A 12,865-nucleotide genomic window follows, 5' to 3' on the forward strand; every position below is an offset into this window, starting at 1 on the left:
GCCCGTGTGCCACAGCTACTGAAGCCCGAGTTCCTAGAGCCCGTGCTCTGCAACAAGAGAAGCCATGACAATGAGAAGCCTGCGCACCCCAACAAAGAGTAACCCCCGCTCGCTGCAACTAGAGAAAGCCCGCGCGCAGCAACAAAGACCCAACACAGCCAAAAATAAATAAATAAATAAAATAAATTAAAAAAAAATTTTTTTAAAGAAGAGTATTGTAATTACTCACAACAGTTCCCAAGAAAGGAAATAGGCTCAGTTTAATATCATTAACTCCAAAGAGTGACAGCCAAGGGTTGGGGCATGGGGAGGATTAATCTACATTCACAGAGTGCAATATGGCTGAACTCCTTATGTCATTTTAAAAAGATGAGCTTCCAAATCCAAAGAGGATGGAACCAGATATGTATGTCTCCTTATCTTTTCCTTCTTCTGACTAGATGGTGATGAAAATTACCTCTGGGCAGAGACCAGTAAAAGAGGGAACGTGAACTGTGAGACATTAGTGAAGTTTTCCAGGCTCCAAAAAGAATTGGAAGAACACCTATACAGCCTATAATGATGTTCCCACATTAGAATGGGGTATACTCTGGACTGGGGTGAGGCAAACATAGTAACTCCAACCTCTTAATGTTTGTCATAAGCTCCTTTTTTAACCTTAGAGTGGTCTTTCAGGAAATATCTCTTATCATGAAGGAAGATTTGACTTCGGCAATTGTCCTCATTCACTTGAGATTCTTGGGGGGTTTGATGGTTTGGTGGGTTATTTATTATTATTAACTTCTGTTCATGAAAATTCAATAGGTTTCATTAAGAAAAAGACTCTTCAGTATGATTCCAATATTATAAAAATGTTTCTGTCTCTCCAATCCATCTGTTAATGATAATTATGGACGGGTGGTAAGATTTAGGATAATTTATTGTTGTCTTTATAGTTTTCTGCATTGCTTCAATTCTTTAAAAGAAGCATGTATCATTTTACAAATGCAATTCAGTATGTGTATAAGGAGAGAGAGAAACAGCTAGAGAATGGTAATAATGACAATGATGATAGCTTACACTCGGAGCGCTTACTGTTTACCTGACACTGTTCTAAACCCTTTACATGTACTAGGGTAAAATATATGAAATTGTCTATATTTGGCTGTTTTTGACCTACAAAAGCAGCAATTTCATGCAGTCCTATTTACATTTACTCCTTTAATCCTTGAACAACCCTAAGATGAAGATGGAGGATCCAAAGCTGCTAGAAATGCAAAGAGAAATCAAGTGCCATCCTTCTCCTCAGACCCATCCGCCCCGATCCAGCCCCCATCCTCTGGCCTCGCCCTCACACCCTGCTCTACAGGTCAGGGTATCCCAAGACACCTTAAGAAGTGGCATCAGCCATTAACCTGAGCACCAAAGGCAGGACACGTAGCATTGCTCTAACTCAGTTTATCCCCCGAATGAAGTCACCTCTGGTTTCTAGGAGGTACATGGTCTTCGGAACTTCAAGTTCTGTTCTAGAGCAGAAAGAACAGCTTTGGTGCACTTGCAGGTCCCGGTAGAGTTCCCGCCCATGTCCCCCACCCAGGCACTAAAGCAGGACACACTTGACAGTTTCGTGTTTATTTTCAGAAAGTGATGAAGACAAAAGCAATATATCCGGACACCACTCTCTGTCCAATAAATAGCCTCCCCGGTTCCCAAAAAAGAAAAAAGAAAAATGCACCCTCACCACCCCCCCAAGACCTTGCTTCTTGAGTCGTGCACAATCCCCCCCCCACCGCTTCCCAGCCCCTTCCTTGGGACCCCACTGCCTCTAAGAGGGTGCGGCCCAAGCCAGCTGCCCAAGGTCATTGGGTTCTCTCCCCTGACTGTGGCTGGCTGGCCGGCCGTTATAAAATTCATGTGTCTTTATTTCCAGATCAGGAATTAACACACACACAACTGCTGAAAGTTACTCTGCAGAGGAAGAGATCTGAGTCTCCAGTCTGGCTATCCCACCTGATCCTGACCACCCCACTCCCACCCCTACACCCCCGCAGAAGGGAGGAAGCTCCTTTGTGTCCCAGACGTTCCATTGTCTGTTTTCTGTTCTCCAGCTGGGAACGCACAGCCAGAAGCAGCACCAGGTACATGAGTGTAGTTGGGACAAAGGGGCAGAGAACACTCCTCGCAGGTTTCATCGTGGCCCAGGAGGCAGCAAGTGAACCCCAGAATCCTCCTTGGCCCCCCTCTTCCTCAACCAGCTACAGAAGGAGACGGGACAGAGGGGGCTGGGGACGGCTCAGTCCTGGGTCTGTGGTCTACGTTAGCTGGTGTCACAACCTAATAACACTCTTTTTGTTCCTTTCACCATGTCATCCGCTCAATTGGGAAAATAGTTATAAAACTGGCCTTCGGTTTCCTTATCAAAAGGAGAAGGGGCCCCCGCAGGGGAGGAGCTGTCGCCACTAGAAGGATAGGGGGACACACGCCTCCTCTTAGAGTCTCCTTCACCCAGTCCTGAGTCGCTGGACTCTGGCCGGATGGGGGTGATCTCAGTCCACAAGGAGGGGGAGCCCTGGTCTTCTGGCCCCCGCCCCTCTGAGGCTCCAGGGCCAGGTTCCATGGGCAGAGTTCGCGTGGAGCGGAACCAGCTGGTTGGGCCCATCTTGGGAGGGTACTGGGGGGTCACAGGCCAGCCAGCTCCAGGCGCCAGGACCTCCTGGCTTCGGTAGTAGGACATAGTGGACCCAGGGGCGGAGGGCAGGAATGAGGGCTTCACGCTGACAGCTCGAAACTCGGCCTCGTAGCTGTGGTCCCGAGGGGCCCCCAGCCAGTACGGCTGGGGAACCACATCCTTGGCCTGGCTGGGAAGGTTGGGGTAGAAACAGCTGGGAACGGGATACTGGCTGGGGAGCGGAGGAGAGTAGTGGTCTCCCCCAAGCAGTTGACAGTTGGGTCCAGGCGGGGAGAGGACACTGGTGTCAACAGATGCATACATGCTAAAAAAAACAGGAAGCAAAAGACAGGGGTCACGAGCAGAACTGGTCACTTAGGAGCCTGCCTGTCTCACGTTCCTCCCCAGACCCTCTTTCCTGACTTGCCCGCCACCCTCCAGTACCCAGCCCACACTTCCCCACCGCAGAGGCAGAGAGGGGACGTGCTGAGCACTTGTCTGGTCTCAGAGGGACAAGAGGAGGCCTCTGCAAACATGAGATGAACCCAGTGGCACTTACGACTCAAAGTTCTCCCGGAATCCTTTGGCAAAGGGGTTATTATCAATTTTCAGCTGAGTAATCTAGAGAGAAGTGAAAGAGTCACCTGAGTCCTGAGTTTGAGGCTGGGGAACTTCCAAAACCGCTCCCAGGAAGACTGGGGGTTCCACTCTCCCCATCGTTGTCCCCCCCACCGCCACAGGCTCAGCCCACCCTCCCCCAGGGAGCCCTCACCTCGGCGTTCTGGTAGGCGGTCACGGCGATGAACTGGGTTTCTTGGAAAGTAAAGATGTGCGTGTTGGAAGCGTTGCAGGCCGCCTCTGGCTCTCCATCACTGACCTCGACAATGTGCAGCCGGGGCTGGTACTTATGGAGGGACTGGAGCACGATCATCTGAGACAGGGTAGGATGGCTGTGAGGGCGGGAGGAGGGAGTTCAAAGGAACCCTCTCCCAGCCCCACCTATGGCCAGCCCTACGGCCAAGCTAGAAAGGACCCTGAGGTCATCGTGCCCATTCCTCTGCCCTGCCACCACATAACTTCTCCCAGGCTTCCAACCCCAGTCCCTAGCCTCTTCAGGGCACCAATTCTATTCTCTCGCCCCTTTACCTATCCCCAGATGTCCACTGTGACCAAGGTATTAGCACAAACAGGGCTTTTCAGGGATAAGGGCACTTTTAATAGAATTGTTCAACTCAAAGAAACTTTGTATCCGTTCCCTGGGACCACTGGTACCAACTCTATACCCAGTATGGTACACAAGTGATGGTAGCCCAGGATTCGGTGAAGAAACCCCCTGGCTGGTTTGGCCCATGTTGGCCCGAATGTGACGCCTGTCTGCCCTGAGATTCAGCTTCCTCCTAAGGTGGGTGGAAAAGAACCAGAGTCAGAGAGGGAGAAACGTCACTCCTACAGAACAGAAGCAGCCTGCAGGACCCGCTGCGACCTCGGGGACAGGGAGGGGTGCGGGGCTATCCCATGGGGAGGAGTCCCACCTGGGTCACATTGTTGGAGGCCCCTTTGTTGTTCGTGAGCTTTAGTTTCCCAAATGAAACTTCCTGGCGCATCCAGTGGGCTCCAGTGTTGGGAGAATCTGGGTGGATGTACAGGCGGTTCCCTGTGGACAGTTAATCTCTTTGGCATGCAGCCCCTGGGACCAGACCCCTGGTGATGTGGGGCTTCTTTGCCTGTTCTGGGGGATGGCAAAGGATGCAGGGGAAGGAGAGACAGGGCAGGACAGGGGGAGGTGTGGGCAGAGGACTGAGCCGAAGACAGGCTAGAGCAAAGTAGAAGAGATGACAAACAGAACGGAAGTGAGAAGTGGGAGGGGATGGGATGGGAGGGATGGAACAGAGAATGAAATCCTAGGAGTCAGGGCCAGGGGCTTGGGGGTTCCTCTTGGATCCACCAGGGGGCGCCCAGTATTAGACAAAAAGCATGCCCCCCAGTTCCCAAGGAGGCGCGTACCTGGCATGTTGCCCCCAGCCTTTCCACACGGCACCCACTTGCCGCTCTGATACCGCCAGTGATGCTGGTCCACCAAGACCACGTCCACAAATATCCGGTAATGGCTGGTGGGCTCCAGCCCAGCCACAGTAAATGACAGAAATGGGAACATCCGCCTGGGGAGAACAGAGAGACCCATCAATATCCATCAGCCCCCAACCCCCCGGACAGCCGTGCCCTGCGCCAAAGGCTGTCCGTCGCTGGTGTGCTGGAGCCAGCTCCCACCCCTCACCAGAGCCAGCTGGAGAAGTCCAGGAAGTCTGCCAGCCAGTTGTTAAACAGCCACGATGAAAAATTAAATCACATAAATTTACAATTAAATATATTACATTACAAGCCAAGGTAATAAATACTCAAAAAAATCACTTCTCAATTTTTTTACTATAGTTTACTATTATCTCTGCTCTTGAGATTGTTTACATCTATGCTACCTGTCCGGTGGAGATACCAGATTATGTGCACTACCACACGTCTCTTCCCAGCTCCGCATTCAGTGATATCACATGGGCAGCTTACGAGCAGCCATTATAGGGGTATTTACCACGGAAATCAGCAAACACTATGAATCGGGGCTTTTAAAAATGTTTTTCTTTCAGAGGGTCAGTTGCTAGACATTAGCTGCACACCCCTGTCCCTAGCCTTAGCTTGCTCCCTAGAGGGGGAGCAAAGCCACAAGCCAGCCCCACACAGGCAGTTCCCAGTAGGTCCTCATCTCTCAGTTCCCTGAACCCTGGTCTGGGCTCAGTCTGTCATCCATCCTCTCCATCGTGGCTCTCACGGTGCTAACACGCACCTAGCCCCAGAGCACCCATCCACAGGCTCTCCCTGCCCCATCCTCCTGGGCCTGATGTCTGTAGCACAGCCTGTTCCAGGGTCTTCAGAGAAGTAACTGAAGTCCTAGCTGGAGCTTCCCATCCACCTGGAAGAGGGACTCTATTGAGCACAGTCCTCATGTTCAAAGTCCTGGTTCCCAGGAAAGTGGAGGAAGTTGGATTTGGGATGCTGTGCAATTGTGCTGAGCAACAGATTCAGAGGAAGAAGCACTACCATACCACAACCATCTCCACCACCTCCACCATCACCACCCCATCACCACCACCACTAAAAGCATCATGTCCACTATCACTACCCCCAACACCACATCATTACAAACAACACCTCCACCATCACCACCATTACTACAACCAACACCACCCCCATTACTGCCATCACTACAACCAACACCTCCACCATCACTACCCCCCCAACCGCCACAACCACCACCCTCCCCATCACCACCATCACTACCCCCACCCCCTCCACCACCACTACAACCACCACCAGCCCATCACCACCACCACTACAACCAACACCTCTACCATCACTACCCCCTCACCACCACAACCACCACCACCCCATCACCACCATCACTACAACCAACACCTCCACCATCACTACCCCCTCACCACCACTACAACCAACACCTCCACCATCACTACCCCCTCACCACCACTACAACCACCACCACCCCATCACCACCATCACTACAACCAGCACATCTATGGCTTAGTCTTTCTCTTCTAACCCAAGCGGAAGAGCAGAGTTTTTAAGCTGGCAGAGTCAAGTCCTCATCAGAATTACTTTTCATTCCCACACACTTCTCCCTTCCCCTACAAGAAGCCCTGCCGGTTGGGGAGAAAGGCACTGGTTCATGAGTGAGGAAACCTGGGGGAGGGAGAGTTCTAGGGCCTAGGAGCACTTTTGGGTGGCTTCTAGTCCCCAGAGGGTCCCAGATCAACATCGCTAATAACCTTGGAAAGATCTCCCGAGAGGGTACTGTCACATTCCTGTCTTCCCCAGACTCTCCTGGGCTGAGAAAAAGAGACTCAGTGGCCCTATGGCCTTGGATAAGTTAATTCCCAAGCCAAACCTCACTTTCTTCACCCGTAAATGGACATAATAACTCCCGTCCATGTTTCCTCTGAGAGCTGTTAAGGAGTTTGAAGGATGTGAAACTCAGCTCACTGTCTCTCCCATCCCACCCCCATCCCACCTTCTCCCAGGCCCAGAACTATCAAAGCCCTCTGGCCTGGCTGAAGAACCCCAAGCAAGAGTCCAGAGTTCCGGTCTGAGGCCCTCGGTCCCAGGAGCTCGGTATGCCAGTCAACTGGAGAAATCAAAGGTTAGGGATGAGACTTTGAGCAATCTAGGGTGGGAGAATATTTTCAACCCATTTCTACCACCAGCTCATTCTACAACAGTGGTCAGGCCATTCATGTTTCCTATATTGTAACCAGTTCCTATCTAAACATGTAGTAATAGAGAGAAGGGAACATATTCATTCAAGTGCCACTACTTATGCAGCAGCCAGTTCACTGAACCAGTCCTCTGAGATATAAAATGTTATTTCCAATTTATACTCGAAGAAAATGACGCTCAGAGAGGTTTGGTGACGGCTCCACGGTGGGAGAGCAGAAATGGGGTCTCCTGGTGGCAGAGTGCATGCTACCGTCTCCATCACCCCATCCTGCTTATCGCTGGTAGAGGGAAAGGCAGGAGACACAGGAAGACTGTGGGCAAGAGGGAGAGGAGAAGGGAGGTCTCAACTTCACCCTAAAAGTCTAGAATCACCGCCAGCTGGGGTCCCAAAATAGCCTCTGATTTACAAGACACTTTGCTGGGAAGGAACCAGGAGTGAAGTTGGATCTGGTGCCAAACTGAGCACCAGGAAAGACCTAGGAAAGACCTAGGAAAGACCTCTCACCACTCACTCAGCCCTCAGACGACAGGGTCCAAGACCCCAAGTTCCTCTGCTGCTTCTAAGGACCATCCAGTTTGAAATGATTCACAAAGTCATCATATCCCGTCCCCATCCTGTACACCTCTGACAATGCTCCAAATCACCATCGTTAAGTACAAATTAAAAGATGGTTTTTATCAGTCATGTTGGCAAAATGTTTCAAAATTGACAATATCTAATGCTGATGAACCTGTGGGATAATGGGTCCTCTCGGCCACTGTTGGTGGGGGTGTAAAGCGGTACCACCTTTGAGGAGGGTATTCTGGCAATGCCTTGTACCGATCCGAATGCAAAAAGCGCTCGGGCATCAAGGGATCGCCTCTTCCCACCAACCTCGGACCCACTGAATAGAAATCAGACAGCCACCAGCAAACGGCGGAAGAGAAAGCAAAGCCGTTTTCACCTGCTCCATTAGAAATAAAGCCAGTCAGCCCAAATTAAAGCAGGCTTAAAGCTAAAAAAAAAAAAAAAAATTAAAAATCTAAAAAGTTCTCGGAGTTGGAATGTAGAGAAGAGAAAACCAAAAGGGCTGAGGCCGGTGATCAAGGACGGTATGGGACTGAAATTGTTTTATCAGGCCCTAACTTCGCACACACATACACAAATGCAAACTGAGCTGTTTAACAACAGAGTTATCTTAATTATAATAATCAACTAATTACACCCAGAAAAGTGGGGATTGCCGGCAATTACTGCACACCCACACACCCACACACTAGACAGCCACCTCTCTCTTCCTCTACTGAGAATGTCTACCGCCGACTATCATACACCGGCCGACTTGGGCGCAGCACACAGACTGCCTCCCAGAAACAACACGAGGCTGGGGAACGTGAGTGGGCCTATCAGGCCATGAACCTCCACAAACACACAAACTCGAACTCTCAGCTTTCCAGCTGGCCAGTCCATCTTCTCGTCCTCCGTTTCCCCTCCCAGCGCCGTCTGAGCTGTCTGGATCAGTCTCTGGACCCTGGAATCACCCCCTGCTCCCCACCCCATTCTTGCCCATGGAGGAGAGCATTACTGTGTGCACACTGAGGAATGGGTCTAGGGTGGGTGGGAGAGGAAGGATCTGGGAGGGAGTGAGTCAGCCCAAGGCGAAAGGCTACGGGGCTGTGGGTGGGCCTGGGCTGGAAGGATTTTTCAAAAAGGAAGAAAGCCGTGGGTGATGTGGTGGTGACTGGTGGGTCACTGGAAACCATGGAAGGACGGGCCAGCCCACCAAAGCAGGAGGACAGAAAGGGAGCTGTCCTCTGAGCCCAAGTCTTCCTTTTCAGAAGCCAGTAGCAGAAGGAAATGGCCGCCGACTTCCCAGATCACTGGAGCCCCAGCTCACAGTCAGGGGTGCTGAATCGGGGGCGGTGTGGCCGTCCTCTCCACCCCACCATGGGGCCCCCAAGGCCTGATCCAAGAGGAGGCCTCAGAGGAAGTGGTGAGGGGCCACTGCCCCCTTCCAACAGCCCCACAGCCCGCAGTGTCCGAAGCAGTCCGTTAGGATGGATTGAAGGTGTGAGGATTGTAAAACATGCGCGCGCGCGCGCACACACACACAACAATCAGGGAAATTTGACGATATTTAAGAGTTTCTTTTCAGGTTTGCTAATGGCATTGTGTTTATTTTTAAAAAGCTATTTTTAGAGGTGCACGGAGAACTACTTAAGGATAAAGTAATACAGTGTCTAGGATTTACGTACTAATTACTTACACTATCACTAATATAGTTTCAGACCACAAGTTAAGTGAGCGAGGATAAAGCAGAAACAAGATTGCACCAGTACTGACAGCTGTTGAAGCTGGATAATGGGTAGATGGAGATCCGTTACATGTTTCTCTTCACTTTTGTATCTACTGGAATTTTTCATAATAAAGGAAATTAAGTGTGTGGATCTAAAAGAGAGACAACAAAACTTGTCCAGAGAGGATTATTCAGCAGGAAAATAAAGGAAAGAAGGAGGCTGTAGGTGTAAAGGAGGCAACCAGTACAGAAAGACGCATCCGCCTAAGACCCCCAGCTAGCCCTGCACCCCCAGAGCCCTGAGGTTCTGCTGAAGCTCCGTCTACCTCATCCGTCAAGACTGGAGGGGCTGGGGCCTGGCTGCAAGGCTGTGGGGAGACCCCCACCAGGCCGCAGGGTGGGAAGGCTTCCTGACCACTCAACAGAGTTCAGGTCTGAGCCTGAGTTCAGGTCTGCCGTGTAAGCCAGTGTAAGCCACCAGCTCCCCTGGGCCTCAGTGCCCTCAGCTGTAAATGGGGAGGCCGCCTGGCCTACCTAGCACACAGTGAAATAATGGAAGTGAAAGCACTCTGAATGCATCAAGGCCTTCGGACAGTGTGGGTGGCTGTTTTTACTCCTGGTCGTGGGGGACCAGAGAAAGAAACCCAGGCACATAACACCTGCATGCTGATGCCAGTTCTGCCAGCTTTGAATGTGCTGTGTAACCTCAGAAAAGTCTCCTACTGTCTCTGGGTCCATTTCCCTCTCTGTGCAGGGAGAAGATGGGACAGGATCTTCTGGGTCTCCTCCAATTCAGACACGATAGCCTAGAAGCCTAGGCTATGCCTGGGTGCACCCAGACAGGGGCTAGGGCTGGGGGAGCAGAGAGGAATTATCAGAAGGCCTAGAAGATGAAGGCCGTGCCGTGAAAGAAAATGCCAACTTTCCCGGGTTCATCCCCGAGAAAGAGGAACAGTTCAGCAACTTGAAGCCAGTTGTGGTTGGTGGACAGGTCCCTCAATCCCAAGCCACCCCATAGAAATCATCCATCAGGAGGGAAGAATGTTCCAGCAATGCCCAGATTGAATGCCAACCCTCAGGCCCAGCATGGCCTCTCCCTTCTCCCTCCCCAAGCCCAACCCTTGGTATCTGCTCTTCAACCCCTCCCAGGTCCACGGATGACATAGCCCCTCCACACAGAGGCCCTCGCTGGTCCCCTGCCCACACGGGCCCCCACCGGGAAGGGTGGGTGCACACTCACACACCAGACACAGGCAGGGCCCACTCAGAGTGTTGCTTACTAAACAAATACCACACAAGTTGCAAGTTTCTCTTTCTTTCTCCTTGTAGGAGACTCTCTCCGGAAGCAGCACCCTTGGCCCCAAACCCTACCCCTCATGCACGGAGCTCAGGGGACCCTGAACTATGGAACCATGGGTTCCCCAAGATGGACTGGTGAGTATCTGGATAAGGGTGGGGCAGACTTTCAGGGACAAGCCTTGAAGGGTACAGAGTGTGGGACTGGCTGCCAGCTGGGACCCATGGGTTAGCTTCACCTGCTCAGGCCCACGGACATCTGTGCCCTCGGGGAGGGGACTGTGTCTGGAAGGAATCTATGCCCCTTTCCACTTTACCAACCCCCCCTCCCAACACATGCGCACACCAGACATATGATCTCAAAGTACTACCGGAAAGGAAACTTGGCGACCACTTCTCCATGTCACCAAATCCCAGTTTTACCACACACACACCCCCTCCCCCAGAGCTGACCTGTACACAACAGCAGCGAGGGGGCTGGGAGAGGTGGGCCCAAGGGGCCCCGGAGACGTGGGCTGGATTGCTGTCCACCCCACTGTAAGACTCTGCCCTCCGCTCCGTTTCCCCACACATAGGGGCTAAGAGGCGCCCTGCTCTGTCAGACCCACAGCACACAGTCCCCCTGCGCCCTCCGCGCCCCCCACCAGGCAGGGACCGCACCCCAGTGCTGGGTGAAACCATAGGCACCCTCCCCCTAAACCAGGACGACGGCTCACTGCGCCCCTCTCCTCCATCTCCCTCTTGAGTTGTGCCTGTTGGTCCTGAGAGTAAACAAGCCCCAGAAATTTCCTGTCCGAAACTCAACTCCTCTTTCCCCCCAAAGCCTGAGCCAAAACTGTGAGGGACACAGAGACACTAGCAAAGTCTAGACAGAAAAAAAAAAAAAAAAAGAAAGAAAAAGAAAAAAGAAAAAAGAAAAAGAAAAGCGCGTCCCTGTCCGGGCCGGCGGGACCGAGGAGGCTCCCACAGCTCGGCGCTCCTGGCGCGCGCCTCTCTTACCGTCCCTGCTTGGTGATGATCATCTCCGTCTGGTGCTGATTAAACTTGGACCACAACAGGTGGTTGTTGAGCGCGACTCTCATTTTCCCGGATACCTCCAGCCCAGCCGGCAACGCACAGTCCTCGCGCGGCCCCGGGTAGAGTGTGGCGCGCGGGTCCGGGGCGGTGTAGGCGTCCCCCGGCTGGTAGCCCTCGGCGCCCGGCGTCGGCGGGAAGGGCTCGCCCGCCCCGGGGAAGCCGGTGGCCTGGGGTCGGGGCGGGTAGGCGTAGGCTCCGAGGAAGCGGCCCGGCGGGGCAGGCACCAGGGCGCCCCCGGCGTAGGGCGCCCCCAGGCTGGCGCCCACGCGACGGTCGGCCGCGTCCTGCGCGCCCGGCTCCGGGTAGAAGTAGCGGTTCTGCGAGTCGGCGCCTGGCGCCCGGCCCTCGTCGCTCGCCGGCATCGGGTCGGTGCCCGTCAGCATGTCTCGGCAGCCTGGCTCCAAGATGCCCATCCGGGGCGGGCTGGCACCTTCCCGCGGCCGTCGAGGACCGGCCCTTCTCCGCGCGGGGGCGGGCGCGGGGGGTCGGCTGGGCGGAGGCTGGCGGGGGTGGGGCTGTGGGGCGGGGGCCCCCACCGGAGCCCGGGCTCGGACGCCTGGGTCCTGCGCCCGCGTTTGGCGGGCGCGCGGCAGCTGCCGGGCTCCGTCTTCAGCGGGCCGCTGTCACTAGCGTCGCGGCGCCTTTGCTGTGGCTTTATGAAGCTCTCTGGGCCTCCCACCCCCACCGCCACCCCCCACCTCGGCCCCGCCCCGCCTCACCCCGCCCCTCGTGGCTAATACTCGGCAAATTCTACGCGGTTGGTGAGGACTGCAGGGCCCCCACCGTGTAGACCAGCGAGTCCCCGCGCGCTTTGTAGTTCGCATACTTTGCCTTCTGGGAGAGTCAACCCCTCCACCTGAAACGCCAGACTGTTTCTCTTCTCTGGACCCTCTGGAAATTCCACCCATTCTTGAAGGCTCAGCTCAAAGGCCCCCTCCTACGGGAAGCCTTCGGTGATGGCCCAGATGGGCTTACTCGCAGGCTCCAAGCCGCTGCGCCCGTGGGCATGTGACAGATGTTCACTGATGCTCACTGTGTGCCCAGGCTCCGTGCTGAGTGGCCTTGTGTGAAGTGTTTACATGCTTTCTCTTTGCCAGAGACCCAAGTGGACTGTGTCCGATGCATCTTGTCCCTTCAGCCCCAGGGCACACCTGGGACCTGGTGGGCAGCAAGAAGAGTTCCTTCAAACGAATTGCATCGCAACAGCTGAGGGTTTGCAGGGTCCTGGGCTGGTCCGGGCCCACAAAAGGCTCCACCACCAGGGCCTGGCAGCCATGCGCACTGGGAG

General features: G+C 53.7%; 1 protein-coding gene across 1 annotated transcript; it reads right to left on the bottom strand.

Annotated features, from left to right (window-relative positions):
- Nucleotides 1-2,353: 2,353 nt before the first annotated feature.
- TBX21 (T-box transcription factor 21) lies at nucleotides 2,354-11,990 on the bottom strand (the record flags this gene model as incomplete). Its single annotated transcript, XM_079726213.1, has 6 exons — nucleotides 2,354-2,972; nucleotides 3,207-3,268; nucleotides 3,420-3,578; nucleotides 4,180-4,301; nucleotides 4,652-4,806; nucleotides 11,500-11,990. 6 exons carry the CDS (start codon nucleotides 11,988-11,990, stop codon nucleotides 2,354-2,356), a joined length of 1,608 nt encoding a protein of 535 aa, XP_079582339.1.
- Nucleotides 11,991-12,865: the final 875 nt, after the last annotated feature.

Source organism: Hyperoodon ampullatus (genome assembly GCF_949752795.1).
Source record: "Hyperoodon ampullatus genome assembly, chromosome: 19".
Lineage (NCBI taxonomy): Eukaryota > Metazoa > Chordata > Mammalia > Artiodactyla > Ziphiidae > Hyperoodon > Hyperoodon ampullatus.